Below are 15,988 nucleotides of genomic sequence, written 5' to 3'. Positions count from 1 at the left end.
GTACTGCTTTAGCTGATCCCAGCTTGAAAAGTGATGAATATGATCTCATTAGTCTCCTTGTTACAAGTGTGAAACGGGTGGTGATGTAAGTGTGGAATACAGAGGGGCTCTGTGAAGGTGGAGGGTAGGAAGAGAGAGAAAGAAAGAGAGGAGAAGTCAGTCTGCTTTCCCAACTCTGCCATTCTCATTTGTGTCTTAGTACTGGGTAAGTTCAAGCCCATCAGCTGTCAGGTCCTGAAACTTTTTAATCTACAAGCTGTCCTACTTTCATTACAAAGGATCATCATTTTTATCTGGTTAGATTGTCTCAACTAAAATGGGCAAAATCATTTCTAACTTGCACGTGTTGTAGCTGCCAGGATTTAGTTGTGGGAGTCACTGTTAGCAGTTATATTATTTTGTTATGGTTCTTGTAAAACTTGAAGTCTGGAACCACAGTTCTGGAAAGCCTGAGCTTCAGGGCCCAAATTGTATTGAGTGTGGTGATGCTGACATACAACAGTGGTGCTGCCGATATATCTTCAGGGTACGCAGTCCCAATCACCACCCACTGATCTCCAGTGGTAATGAGTGCCTGCAGGATTAGCAGAAGAGGAGGGTGCTGCTATAGTCAAAGTCGAAATTCACTTCATGCACAGGTGCAATGAAAAATTAATCTGCAGCAGCATCACAGGAACATGGCATTCAAGACACAACATTATATACAAAAATTATACAACATAAATTATACAAATATACGCAAGAAGAACATAAATAGAATAAAAATAGTCTATTATAGTGCAGAGTTCTCTGAGTGGACACGGTGTCACTCTGCTGAGGTAGTGATTGCCTCAAGAACAGAACAGTTGAAGAGAACTTGGTGGTGTGGAACTTCAGGCTTCTGTACTTCCTGCCAGATGTTAGGTACAAGAAGATGACGTAGTGGTGGGGATCTTTGATGATAGATGTTGTCAGGTTATCATGAATAATTCGTGGAAATTTGATTGACCAGTACCCAATTACAGGAATTACTGTCAGTAGTTTCTGCTTTTTGTTGTTGAGCTTGATTGAATGCTTTTTCATCAATTTTGGGGCTTCACCATTATAAGCACACAGCGAATAAAAGTAAGTCAATCAATCACATGAGCCTTGAATCATATATCATCTGAACCTCAATCTATTTAACAAACTCACACTATGTATTTTTTCTCTCTATTTCTTGAGTTAAAGTGGAACACAGCCTTCTTTAGATTGTCTCAAGGCACCAGTCACCAAAGCCTGGCACAACCATTGTGGCTGTAGAAAACTGTACCCTCTACAATCTAATTGTCTCTTGCTTTCAATTGGCTTCAAGTTCCTCTCCCACCCCCTCCCCCCAAACTTTGAACTAAGAAACATCTTAGCTAACAGTGAGGGAACTATAAGCAGTAGCGGGATTTCCTGGAATTTAACCCCGGAGAGTCAAAACGTCCATCAGTAGGATCGAATTGAGAATTTACAAGGGGTAGGGGAAGCATCAATTGTATGATTTACCTTTCTAACATCTATAATAGCCACTGTTAAGCTTAGCTGAGTGTGAAATGAAATGTCTGAATATAATTTCAGAGCATCCCCATTATAATTAGACATGAAATAAATGTCAAACCGCTAGCAATTTCAAGTAACCTGCATGAAAGAATTAATATTTTGTATTCTGTTGCATTGGGATTATATAATAACTGTAGAAATTAGTATGTACTTTGATAAGAGTGAGATCTCTTGTTGTGATGTCAGTCCTTGCTCATATTCATTGAGGTAAACCAAAGATCCAGCAGATCGAGTCATGCGAATTAGTTAAGTTCTCCTGAGGCTGAAGCCAAAGCTAATATCTCACTCATTGCTTCAGTGCTAGAGAAGGTGCTGGTGTTTCTGCAGATATTGCCAGTTTTCTGCAGTTAATTCAGGAGGTGTAGCAGCACATCTTGTCGGCACGGTAGCGTTGTGGTTAGCACAGCGCTTTACAGTACCGGCAACCCACCTAGGTTCAATTCCCACCGCTGCCTGTCAGCAGTTTGTAAGTTCTCCCCAAGACCACGTGGTACTTCGGCTTCCTCCCACAGTCCAAATAAGTACCAGTTGTTAGGTTAATTAGTCATAGTAAGTTGTCCCAGGATTAAGATCAGATTAAATCGGGGGGTTGCCTGGCGGCATGGATTGAAGGGCTGGAAGGAACTGTTCTCTGTTGTATCTCAGTAAATGAATAAATGAATACATTTGATAGGTCACTAATATCAGCTCCCCGTAATGGCGGATGGAAGATGGAATAAATGGGTGACCAGTTGGCTTAAGGTCATTGAGAGCAGAAAATTTATTCATCTTTGGGCTTCAGTGTATAGAACCATGAAGTGAGTATTGTTTGAAACTTGGAAAAGATGATGAGATAGTTTATTCCAAAATGATCTGCAAATGATCTGATGTGGACGGCAAGTTGTTGCACAAATATTCTCAGTACTTTTTGTGTATTATAGATACTTATGGTAGAGAAAGGAGACAATTGTTTGTGTCCCATGACAGCCATAAAAGCACCAAAGAAGGTTACTACAGGTTCCCCCCCCCCCAATCCGAAGGTAGAGCGTTCCTATGAAACCATTTGTAAACCAAAATGTCATAAAACGAAGAAGCAATTACCTTTAATTTATATGGGAAAAATTTTTGAGTGTTCCCAGACCCTCAAATAACCTACCAAATCAAACCAAATAACACATAAAACCTAAAATAACATGAACATATAGTAAAAGCAGGAATGATATGATAAGTTTACACCCTATATAAAGTAGAAATATTGTATGTATGGTGTAGTTTCACTTATCAAAATCAGGAAGACAGGGAGCCAAAATGGATTTGGAGAAAAAAAATCGGCACGTACACACATCCGCAAACAACTGCCCACACAAGGTTTCACAGTCATTATAGTCTTTCTCGAGGTAAACACACATATAAAACGGGCGTCATTTTTTCGTAAAAGTGAAAATCCTCTTTGGTTAGTGAAAAGAGGTACTAAGGTAGGTCTTTCATAACAGCAAGTTGTAAAGCGAACGTTCAAAAAATGGGGGATAGCTGTACCACTTTTCAGTTCTTAGTATGTGTCATGAGTCATGGTTCTTCAAGTGCTCATCCAAATATTTAAACTAAGGTGAAGGTACCTTCCTCATGGCACTGACTTCCGGACTAAATGTTCATGATTTTCTTCCCCTTCGACTTCACTGCAGTCCTTTACAGTGCATCTTAAATTTTTGAATTAGTATAGTCAAAACAGATAAATGATTGCTGATTATATGACTATTTTAGGGAAATCGGCTGTATACAGGGAAGCAGGTGCTGATATTCACTACTTTGCACAATGCCAAAGCAAACTGACAGATGCCTTTATCTACTTAGTAGTGGCCATTGGTCTTTAAAAGTAGCTAAATCAGAATCTTCCTTTATCATTGCCGTCCCTCTGAAGTTTTGTTGTTGATCTAGCTGAAGCTATATGACATACTTCTCGTCTCTCATTCATAACTTAATTGCATTTAGGAAATTTCAATGCCTCCTATTCTAAATTATCCTTTTCAAAGATGCTCTGAAACTATCAAGTTGTGTTTTCCAGTTTCCCTTCTTGTACAGTTTAGCTGCTTTCAAAACATTAGTATCTGCACTTACGAGTTACTTTCCAATTCTTTTGTATCTTTTCATTTCTCTAACTTCTGTAATACTGTAAGCTATTCTTGTGGCTATTCTCTTGGAGCCTAAAATAAATTGTTGTTCTGTATTATGCAAGTGCTTCAAAAGAAGTTTCCTGAACTTGTGTATAACAGGACATGGAACAGGACTGCACAGGAAAAGGTCCTTCAGTCCATGATGTTAGGCTGAAATACTAAGCTAGTGACACCTAACCCCTTCTGCCCACACATGGTCCAGTTCCTCCACATTCTTGTACCCATCTCAGAGCCACTGAACTGCCTCTATCATACCTGCCTGCACTACCACCCCAGGCAACGCATTCCAGGTACCTACCATTCTCTACATAAGGTACCTTGCTTTGCACATCTCTTTTTATTATTCACCTTCCCACCTCAAGTATATGCCTTCTAGTATTAGACATTTAAAACCTGGGAAAAGAACTAGCAGTCTACTCTACAGTGCCTATAAAAAGTATTCACCCCCCCCCCACCCCGAAAGTTATCATATTTTATTATTTTGTGTCTTATATCTGTAATTAATTTAGATCACTTTGTAGAGACCTGTTCTCACTTTGACATGAAAGAGTCTTTTTCTGTTGATCAGTGTCAAAAAAGCCAAATTAAATCCGCTGTGATTCAATGCTCTTCCATATCCTCACCAAATCTTCTACATCCTTCCTATAATGGGGAGACCAGAAATTAATGCAGTACTCCATATACAGCCTAACCAGAGGTTTATAAGGCTCCAGATTAACTTCCTGACTCTTGCACTATCGCACTGAGTCTTGAACTCAGTGTGTGCCAAAAGTGTGTTGTCATTTTTATCCACTCTGTTCAGAAGGCCCATGACTCTAACCTCAAGCCAAATGTACATCCTGTCTGGACTTGATAAAAACAAGCCTCTTTAGTAGTGAAATACACATCCTCGTGCACTTAACACCAGCATGCATCTAGCACAAACGTATATTATTCTTTACCTGGACAATTGTAACAAGATGATTTTCCAAGTTATGGAGGTTAATGTTTTGGCTAATTGGTCGGTTGAGGTTTGGGCATTGTTCTGAGGAGATGAAGTTTTTTCTGGAAGAGGGAATGTTCTCGAAAGCTGAATGTTATGGGTTTCTGTGGTTCAGAACAGTTTAAATGAATCAAGGTGGATGACTCTTAAATAACCAGCACTAGAGTTGTTCAGTGTCCTTTGGTTTCAAAAATGGTTAATGATGCTTTGAAGATTGTGCCCTTTTTTCAAGCAAACATGTCATTTTATGTTACTTGATGTCCAATTATGACCCATGAGTGTAACTCTTGTTCAAAAGAGCAATGCAAAAAACAAATCTGCCGATGTTGGTATTGATAAGTAATCCTTTCAGCCATCATTGCTATTGATGATGTTCTCAACATGACCCCAAGGCCCAACAAAGCCACAGTTCCTGCATGGATTTTGTCTTTTGGATAGACTATGGATCTCTGATGAGAAATTGACATGTGAGAAATTGTGACAGATCTACACTGCACAGTTGCACTGAACCGACTTTTAATCAATTGAAGTAAGATGAGAAGTGGGCAATCATTCACTAATGAAAAACTGAAGCAATACAGTTTAAGTTATGAAAATGCATTAATAATCTAGCTTTAAAAGATCAGTAATCCAGTCATACATCAGTAACTAAAATCAGTGCTCATTTATTTTTATTTTAAAACTGATTCCATTCCAATCTGATAATCGTTGCCATTTCAATTTACAATTTATTGCATTTCACTTAACTTTGGGTACTGCAAAATATAACTTCATTTTTTGAGTCATGCGCTTATTAGCACAAACTGCCTGCCTCCTGATGCGACTCCAATTGGATAGTCATATTTCCTCACAACATAGAAGGAGGCCATGCAGCCCATCAAGTCTATGTCTACTTAATTCCCTGGAAGCTATTTACACTGGACAATTAATGTACCTATTTGCACATTATTTGGAATGTGAGGGAAACCAGAACATCATGCAGACGAGGAAGGGAGAAGCCATCGTGGTTACAGAGAAAATGGGCAAACTCCCACTGTGCTCCCTTTAAACACAGCAAGGCCGAGTTTTCATGCTACCTTTGAACTCACTGGAGATAAGTTTCCTTCCTCTTTGAATTCATCCGAGCTTCACGCTCCACACTCGCTTTAAAACTCTTGGCTCGGTTTCTGTTTTCCCTCTGAACTCACAGGGCCCTGTTTTCCATGATCTCTTTCAATTGACCTGGACCCCATTACCCATGTTCCCTTTACACTCACTGAGACTCTCTATCTGCACTCACTTTAAACACATTTCATTTTGTTCCAATTCTCACTTTAAAAACATGGAGAAGAAATTAATTATACCTCTTCTATAACATTTAAAAGAATATAATTAAAATCTGTTGAAATATTCCTCGGAGTAATATCCAGTAACCTTCTAGTCCAGCACCACTACATTCCTTCGGGTACCAGTTTTATATATAAATTAGTGTCAGATTTATTTTTTTATCAACCAAAAGGACATAATTTCTCTTTCATAATTCCACCTTTAGGAGATACAAAAGGATAAGTTTGCTAATAATGAGAAGCCTCCAGGTTTGAATGTAGTCTCCTGTTAAAACCTATTAAATAAGAATGATGGGGCTGAGAGGGAAACTAAGATTTGATTATTTTACTTATTATTGGATAGGGCTGAAAGGACAAATTACACCATAAAGAAAAGTACCTTGTATTAAAATAATTCTTCCAACAATTTAAATAAATATATTGCAAAAATGTTTCCATGTTCAATAAATGAAAAACTTGATTTTCAAATCAATAGAACAGAGAAAGTGTAGGAAAGGAATATAGATCACCAGTAACTTAAGTCCTTATTCACATTTAATTTCTACTATTCTGTTCATTCTAGAAGTTTTAAAATTAATCTTTTGGCAATTCCATCAACTTGTTATCAGTTTGATATTTTCAGAAAATTTGTATAGTTCCCCAGTCCTGATCAATGGTTTCTTATCACCAAAATTGCTAGACTCTAAATCTGACATTTTACTTCCATTTTATTTCTTTATAAGATCATTGTTCTAATCTCTTTCTGTGTTAAGAGGAAAGTCTCAGAAGTTCGGACAACACTAATTTCAGAGTGGAGATGCAGAACAAGTTTTGATTGACTTAAATCAGGGTTAAGCACCATGTTAGTCAAATACCAACAGGTGCTTCAATTACATAGTCATAGGGCACAGAAACAAGCCTTACAGTGCACATTCCAGTTTTAATTCCTCCATGTTCCTATCAACTTCCCCCAGCCTTCCACTCACCTACACGCCAGGGCGAGTTAACCTATTAACCCAGTGTTTTTATGATACTGGAGAAAGCTCATGCCATCACAAGAGAGCATGCAAACTGCACAGACTGCACTAGAAGTTAGGATTGAACCTGGCTCACTGGAGTTGTGAGGTAGCTGAGTCCCCATGCCACCCTGGGATATGCTGGGAAATGAGCAGAGGGTGGTTCAAGGATTTATCACATTGAAGATGTGGACAGAAAAAGCTGAGGAGTAGATTTAAACAGTGGTAGGATAGATGCTGCCAGGCCTGCCGAGCACCTCCAGCATTTTGTGTGTTTTGCTTGGATTTCCAGCATTTGCAGATTTTCTCTTGTTTGTTAAAAACACAGCTCGTTTGTTCATTATGTGCCATGTCAAATAATGTAAGCAATCACAATCATTCCATGACCATGATTGTTCTTGTTCTAAAGAAGTTGTTCTAAAGAAATGGTTTGCCATTGCTTTCTTTTTTGTAGTGTCGTTACATTATAGGTGACCCCACCATTATGAATACTCTCCAGAAACTGGTGGTTGCATAACCAGAACTTGTAATATGCACCAACTGCTCATACAACTATCCAGCACCTGCTCACATGGCTTCATGTGACCCTGATCAGGAGGCTAAGCAGATGCTGCACCTTGCCTAAGGGTAACCTGCAGGCTTACAGAGGAAAGGAGCACCTTATACCTCCTTTGGTAGAGATGTATCCCCTCCCCACCACCTTTTACTAGCAGAATATTAGTTAAACATAAATTATGCAAAATTATAGAAAGAATTATAGAAAATAAGAATGAAAAAATAAAGCCAGTTGTAGTGTAAAGTGGTTATACTACTGCTGTGCTGTCAACTTCTCTGAAAGAAGTTTAGAATCTTTAAAAAATTATTGCTGATGATCACTGGTACTTGTTCAAAAAATTGGATCATTGTCCCTTTAAGGAAGCACTGAATTCATGACAGGAGAACCTCTGATTTTTAGGTGAAATGGTGAATCATTTGGTTAAAGTGAGTCACCTAAAATATAGATTAAAGACTACCACTGGACAAAACATGTAGAATAAACAAGGAGAACGGAGAAAGGCTTAGTTGGAAGGGAGCTTCAAGTGGATTAATTCAAGAAATCATTTTGTTACCATTGGCTTTCAGCTCCCATTTCCTCATCTACAGTTTGCTCGGTATTGAGAGAAGTTTATTTACACTACAGCACTGATTGGAATAACAACACCAGAAGCCTCTGAATACGATACATTCGACATTTTAATCAGGGGCATTGCTTGGAAGTCAGCAGTTAAAGCTCACTTTTATGCCTCCTCTCACTACTGCATTCTCAGCAGAGATCAGTTCCTGTTTTTTAAGAGAAGCCACCTCTGTTGAAACAAAGGAACACAAAATGCAGGTAAACTGCCATGGAATTCAGAGCTGATGCAGATGATCCACAAATCACTGCACACTGAGAGTACGAGGTCTTTTGCAGTTGACAGGTTACCTTGATTTGGAAGGATTGAGTTGCCACTTGAATGCGGTTAATAATGAGGTATTCACCGCATTCAAGATTTGTGATAAAAGTGATTTTTTTTTGTCGACTGTTGACACTCTTGGGAGAAGAATCTTAATTTCTGTTGCGGCAGTGAATCGCGGTCCGACTAACAATGCAAATATGGACCATGAAGAGACTGGTGAGCAGATGGTGCCGGAATATATGAATTAATTCCTTGCTACAACTGCCAGTTCTAAGTGACCCAAAAATGATGTGGTAGCAGAACATCCTCCTGAAATGGCCACATCGAATGGGTGTCAGGACCACCTAATTGAAACACATAATCCTTGAATACAACTCCTTTGATAAACAGAGACGGCTTTGCTGTTCGTGATGTATCTGCTGAATGGAATGGTACCAAGGACAGTGGGTTTATCTTCAATGGATTTGTCAGGCTGAAGATGACAGTGCCTATGCTCGTCTCCTTTCATCTTGATGCACATTACAATTTTCATTGGGTGGTAGATGATCTTCTGAAAGGAAATGTAAATATTAGGGAAGGCAGTAAACCATTACAAATCCCCAAAGTATGAACAAAAATACATATAATTCATGATTAAATGAAAATAATATTTCTATTAAATGAATTAAATTCTCGGTCAGAAACAAATAAACATTTGTTTTGTCTAATTGGTAAAGAAATGAAGTCAGATGTTGTAACAGAATTCACCGATTTTACTTTTTAATGTGTGTTTCAGATCATAATCTGTGATTGCTCTTAACAATGTACAGTAATTTTCATATATATAATACCTTAGGGAGAGATTGCCTGCTGTTTGGTTGATTGACAGTTTCAATTTTCATGGTTAGCTGAGCTTATCTTGATGACATAATGATCCTGAATTAGGATGGAGCTAAATTATTCTGTTTCAGGTGAGGAATACTGCAGAAGACCTCAAAACATTGAAAGATATGTTAAAGAGTGCAGAGATAAGGAACTAATAAATGATGTGATGAATAACTTCAGATTATGCATATATACTAATAGAGGAAAAGATCAAGGAATTTAACTTCTCAGCTTTTTAAAGTTTTACGATCCTATTTAATGTGATTTCTTTCTTAAAAGGCTTTTTAGACTCAAGCCTGAACCTTTGTGCTTATTCAAATTCGGTATTAATATTCCTAGTCTGACAAACGGTGATATCAAATAATGTGCCTTCATTCTCTCTCCTCTCTCTCTCTCCCTCTCTCTCTCTCTCTCTCGCTCTTTTTTTCTTCTTTCTATTGTCCCCCCCTCTCTCTTTCTTCCCCTTTAGGAATTCAAGTCTTTCAGTGCAAATGGTACAGCTTCTCCTGCTCATCATTTCCGGGGCAATGAGAACTACTTCAGCACAAGCCTGTTGCCATGGAACCTGAAAAGCTCCAGAGTGAAGAAACTGTACATGGGTCTGGCTTTGTTGACAGTGATAACAGCTGTAACTATGGCAATATTCAAATAGGTCCCTTGCTGACAACTGAGATGCATTCTACATGTAAGGAGATTTGGGAGATGTGGTTTCAGTGTACACACAATACAGAGAATTTTTTAAGGTATATGTAATGTTGAACTTTGCAAGCTATCATTTTATTTAATTTTTATTTGTAAAAGCCAATTGTTTTATTTCTGCCAATGATAGTTTCAACATGTAAAATCATGTTTCTGGGTGTATACTGAGTCAGCCAGCAAGAAGAGTATTTTTATTCAAATTGAAAATTTATCTCTGAATTTTACATGTACAAGACTGTAAACTCAATAAAGCAATAAAGATTTGATATTCTATTGCCAGCTTTAATTGCACTAGCTTCCTTTTTTTGTTATATGTACAATCCTAGTCAATTCAAATGTTTAATCTCAAAATATTACACTTGGTTAACTGGTACAGCGTTACATTTGATGATACTGTTATGGGAGAAGAAAGGTCCAAGTAAACTGAGTGGCCTTCATCACTGCCAAACTACACATTTGTATAGAAGCAACGGCAAGACTTTCTGCTTTTCATTACAGTGTGACTCCAAGAATGAAAAAAACTGATCAATGGTGTACCACTTTCAGTCAGATATAATACCATACAACACCCTTCCATGTTTTTAATTTGGTAGGAATTCAAAGTACTTGAGTTAATTATTGTCATTTAAAATACTTTACTTTTAAATGAAATCCATTGCCCATAATGAGGTTTACATTAACCATATAAACAGGATCAGGCAGTACATCGCAGTTTAAATTTTACTGGATTATATTTTATGTGCACTTGCTCATCTTAGACGTGTTTTTGTAACTTTTCTTTGCAGTTGCCAATGTTAATAAACCTTGTAATAGCAGAATTGGCGCCTTGTGGAAAGATCATGAGTATTATGTACATATTTGACAGCTATCATAGATTTTGAGATTTGCTGTCAAGATTTTGTTTTGAAACAAAATTCATGGGTAAGCTTGTGAAAAGTGTGAATTAACAATAGTCATGAAGTAAGTCTGCTTTGGCATTAACTTTCCTAAACCCTGAGTTAAAAGTTTACAGATATTATATTTACACATGGGGCATAGATAAAAGGTTAATTGTTCCGATTCATTTGAGATAACCATCCCTCTCACCACAGTGTGAAGGCACCGTTACCAAGGGTAGAGTTCCTTCCAATGCTAAGTCTGAAGTCAGAATCACATTTAATATTACTGGCATGTGTCGTGAAATTTGTTAACTTTGCAGCAGCAGTACAATGCGATTCATGACAAATATAGAAAAAAATAATTAAATGAATTGCAGTAAGTATATATGAGTATATTAAATAGTTAATATAAATAGTGCAAAACAGAAATTTAAAAAAAGTATTGAGGTAGTGTTCATGGGTTCAATAATAATAGGGATCTGTTAGTCTCGAGAGACCATGGATTTGTCTAGGCCTGTTCAAGGTTGTATGGGAGACCGACAGTTGCCCATGCTGCAACTCACCTCTCCATGCCACCGATGTTGTCCAAGGGAAGGGCAAGGGCTGATAACAGCTTGGCACCCGTGCCGTCGCAGAGCAATGTGTGGTTAAGTCCCTTGCTCAAGAACACACATGCAGCCTTAGCCAAGGCTCGAACTAGCAACCTTCAGATGACTAGACCAACGCCTTAACCACTTGGCCATGTACCAACACGTGGGTTCAATGTCCATTTAGAAATCAGATGGCAGACGGGAGGAAGCTGCTCCTGAATTATTTGAGTGTGTGCCTTCAGGCTTCTGTACCTCCTTCCTGATGCTAACAATGCGAAGAGTCGTGTCCTGGGTGATGGGGTTCCTTAATGGTGAACGCCACCTTCCTGAGGTAACATTCCTAGTAGATATCTTATGATTGAATAATCATTACTTGTGCACAGTAATGTGACACAAAAGGAGAACATTTTACTTGCTTTGGTTGTTTGATGGAACTATTCAATTGTTCTTATTCTCATGCCCTCTCCCCATAACCCTTGTATTAAATGAAAGGATTTTTAAAAATAAAAGTTGTTACAGAGTCAGTGATATTAAACTTTTCAAGTCCTATTGTTTAGTTTGCAGTTCCTATGCTTCTGAAGTAATTGCAGAATTATTGGAGTAAGTAAGGTGTATAATATGATTAATATAATTTTATTAGTGATTTATTTAAACAGCCAATGGAATATACAGTATTTGCAACAACTTGCATTTATTAAATAAAAGTCTGAAGGTTCTTCAGTGGATTATGACAAGATGAATTTTGACATCTTGGGAGCACCACATTGTGTAGTGGTTAGCACAACGCTATTACAGCTCAGAGAGTCAGAGTCTGGAGTTTAATTCCAATGTCATCTGTAAGGAGTCTGTACATCCTTCCTGTGGAATGCATGGATTTTCTCCGGTCCTCTGGTTTCCTCCCACACTCCAAAGACATACTGGTTAGTAGATTAATTAACCATCATAAATTGTCCCATGATCAGACTAGGGTTAGGTTGGGGGTTTCTGGATGGTGTGGTGGGAAGGGCCTAATCCACATTGTATCTCTAAAATAAATCATCAAGTTTCAGAAGCAATTAGGATGGACGATCAAAAGCATGGTCAAGTTAGAAAGAAACATTGTAATAGAAAAGAGGAAAGGAAGGGAATGCTAGAACTCAGGTTTTGGCACCTGAAAATAATTGGGGAATATAAAAGGATATGAAAAATCTCAGCCCATGAAATTCAAGCAGACAAACTTACTAGTTGAAAATACAAGTAAATGGATCCTTTGCCATGGCCTAATGAAAAGCTGTAAGGAATAAAAGTTAAATCAGTGGTTTCTCAGCTTCTGGATGATATGTAACCTTTTAGTATGTGTTACTTTAAATTTCATGATTACAGCTCCTGAGCATATTGGTTGAACCTTATAGCTGCTCATAAGTCTGTAATGGTGCAGTGATATTGTTGATAACAGTAATTGTCACCATTTCTGCAAGAAGCCAATGTCAATCTAAATGTTCTGTGAATTCTGAAAAGTGAATATAACCTGATGTCACACCATAGCTTTTACCCAGAATCCTCATGACAAGGCCATAAACCTCCAGTCAAGGGAGGCAATTATAATTTCACAGTTTAAAATTAAATCTCTTCCCATGTGCTTCATCGTAATAGAAGCTGTCACATTGACACAACTTAGCAATTTTGAACTCTGAGAAACTCACTGGTCACAAATTAAATGTATTTTTCAAAGCCAAGCCAAGAAATGCCTACAAAAAATATTACCTTCAGCACCTATAACACTAGGCAGAGTCAGCATTTAAGAGCTTGAACAGAAGTTTGCAAACTGTTTTTCTCCTAGATCACAACTAATAAAAATGTGACGAGCGCATGCATCACTGATTGTATTTGAAACAGTCAACTGATCTCCCGTCTCATAGTTGCTTCTCATATATCAGTTTATGCCTCAACTATGCTTGTTTTTAATATTAAGGCATTAGGAGTATCTTAGCAAGGGTTTACTTCCCACATTTTTCAACCTACCAGTAAAGTGCAGCAGCACACGTCGCAGTTAAACATGGGACTATTTCAGAATAGTTTTTGAAATTATTTTTTTTTAGAAAAAACAGCATGTGACATGCCAGATTTTCTGCTGATCATATCAATGTCTCATCCTTTACAAAAATAAATTCACAGGGAAATTAAATGTGCTCCTGGCGGTAGGCAAGTTAAATAGTGACAGGTTTTTCTATTAATTCCTATTTGATATCTGCAATGTGAGTTTGGAGACACTTAATCTTTAAAGACCTTTTTTTTTTAATTTGTTCTTGAGGAAATGCTATGCTGTTCAAATGGTAGAATTTGGTTTTAGTTCCTCTTTATGATGCATGAAGAATTGCAGCTCCAACCAGTACCTAAGTACCTAAGGTACCTTGGGTACCTAAGCCCAAGGATAACCTAAGATTGTTTTTCAGGATTATTGACATTATTTCAACAAACTGAAAAGGAATTTCATCCATTTCATGATGAGAAATTTCAAGTGAATTGCTTGCTGAATGTAAATTATCATAGAGGTCATTTGTCATATTGTAGAACTTTGACAGTATGAATACAATCCATTTTCCCCTAACAGTCTGTGCAACATTTATGCCTCACTGAAGCCTCTTCTAAGGCATCTGGACCCTCGTTCCATATATGCTTGTGGAATCTCCACTTAAATGAACCATGGTATTCACTTCATGTACATATACGTCAACATATACAATGAGATCGATTTTCTTGCAGGCACACTCAATAATTCTATAGCCAATAACCATAACAGAACCAATGAAAGACAACACCAACCTGGACGTTCAACTAGCATGCAAAAGACAACAAACTGGGCAAATGCAAAAAGAAAGAAATGATAAATAAATAAATAATGTATTTGGAGCAAATGGGATGAAGAGTCCCTGAGAGTGAGTCCATTAATTGTGTGAACCTTCCAATGATGGGCAAGTTGAGTGAAGTTATCCCACTGCGTCAAGAGCCTGGTGGCTGAGGGGTAATAACTGTTCCTTTACCTAATGCTGTGAGTCCGGAGTCTCCTGTACTTTCTTCCTGATGGAAGCAGTGAGAAGAGAGAAGTCCTGGATGGTGGGGCTCCCTGATGATGGATGCTACTTTCCTGCAACAATATTTCGAGTAGAGGTGCTCAGTGGTGGACTGGGCTTTTTGTAGGATTTTCCATTCAAGAGGCTGTGATGCAGCAAGTCGTTATACTCACCTCTACACATCTATAGAAGTTTGTCAATGTTTTTCGATGTCATGCCGAATCTTCTCAAACTCCTGCCGTGCTTTCTTTGTAATTGCATTTATGTTTTAGGCCCAGGACAGGTCTTCTGAAATAATAACACTGAGGAATTTAAAGTTGCTAACTCTCTCCAATTCTAATCCTCTGATGAGGACTGGCTCATGGTCCTCTGATTTTGTTCTCCTGTAGTCAATAATCTGCTCCTTGGTCTTGCTGAAATTAAGAGATTGGTGTTATGGCACCACTCAGCTAGATTTTCAATATCCCTCCTATATGCTGATTCATCACCACCTTTGATTGTGGAGGAGATGTTGTAACCAATTTGAACTAAGTCTGCAAGTGAGGAAATCGGGAATCCAATTGCACAAGGAGGTATTGAGACCAAGGTCCAGGAGCTTATTGATCAGTTTTGAGGGGATGATGGTATTGAATGCTGAGCTGCAGTCGATAAAGAGCATCCTGATGTGTGCACCTCTGCTGTCCAGATGTTCCAGGGTTGAGTCAAGAACCAATAAGATGGCATCTACCTTGGACCTGTTGCTCCAGTAGTCAAATTGAAGCAGATCCAAGTCACTTCTAAGGCAGGACTTGATATGTTTCCTCTGCATCTGGTTTGGTGGATTAATTAGTCACTGTAAAGTGCCCTGAGAGTGAATGAGTACTATAATCTAAGGGGTGTAGATGAAAACTGGGCTGAGTAAATAGGCAAACACGAGGAAATCTGCAGATGCTGGAAATTCAAACAAACACACACAAAATACTGGTGGAACACAGCAGGCCAGGCAGCATCTATAGGAAGAAGCGCTGTCAACGTCTCGGGCCGAGACCCTTCATCAGGACTAACTGAAAGGAAAGATAGTAAGAGATTGGAAAGTAGGAGGGGGAGGGGAAAATGTGAAATGATAGGAGAAGACCAGAGGGGGTGGGCTGAAGCTGAGAGCCAGACAGTTGATTGACAAAAGGAACACAGAGCTAGAGAAGGGAAAGGATTATGGGATGGGAGACCTAGGGAGAAAGAAAGGGGGAGGGGAGCACCAGAGGGAGATGAAGAACAGGTAGAATGATGGGCAGACAGAGGAAAAAAAACAAATATATCAGGGATGGGGTAAGAAGGGGAGGGGCATTAACGGAAGTTAGAGAAGTCAATGTTCATGCCATCAGGTTGGAGGCTACCCAGCCAGTATATAAAGTGGTGTTCCTCCAACCTGAGTGTGGCTTCATCTTGACAGTAGAGGAGGCCATGGATAGACATA

The 15,988-nt window shown here is 38.5% G+C and overlaps 1 protein-coding gene across 3 annotated transcripts in view; it reads left to right on the top strand.

Moving 5' to 3' along the window:
- Positions 1-10,296, top strand: part of cdkal1 (CDK5 regulatory subunit associated protein 1-like 1) — a 509,606-nt gene extending 499,310 nt beyond the window's left edge. For 2 of the 3 annotated variants that reach the window (XM_059945459.1, XM_059945456.1), the window contains one exon: positions 9,788-10,296. In XM_059945459.1, the coding sequence (XP_059801442.1) occupies positions 9,788-9,970 (183 nt within the window). In that variant the 3' untranslated portion in view covers positions 9,971-10,296. The remainder of the gene's footprint in view (positions 1-9,787) is intronic. The other variant, XM_059945457.1, reaches the window with a different exon arrangement.
- The last annotated feature ends 5,692 nt before the right edge of the window (positions 10,297-15,988 follow it).

The sequence above is a fragment of the Hypanus sabinus genome, chromosome 20 (assembly GCF_030144855.1).
Source record: "Hypanus sabinus isolate sHypSab1 chromosome 20, sHypSab1.hap1, whole genome shotgun sequence".
Classification (NCBI taxonomy): Eukaryota; Metazoa; Chordata; class Chondrichthyes; order Myliobatiformes; family Dasyatidae; genus Hypanus; species Hypanus sabinus.
This window is presented reverse-complemented; position numbering and strand designations above follow the sequence as displayed.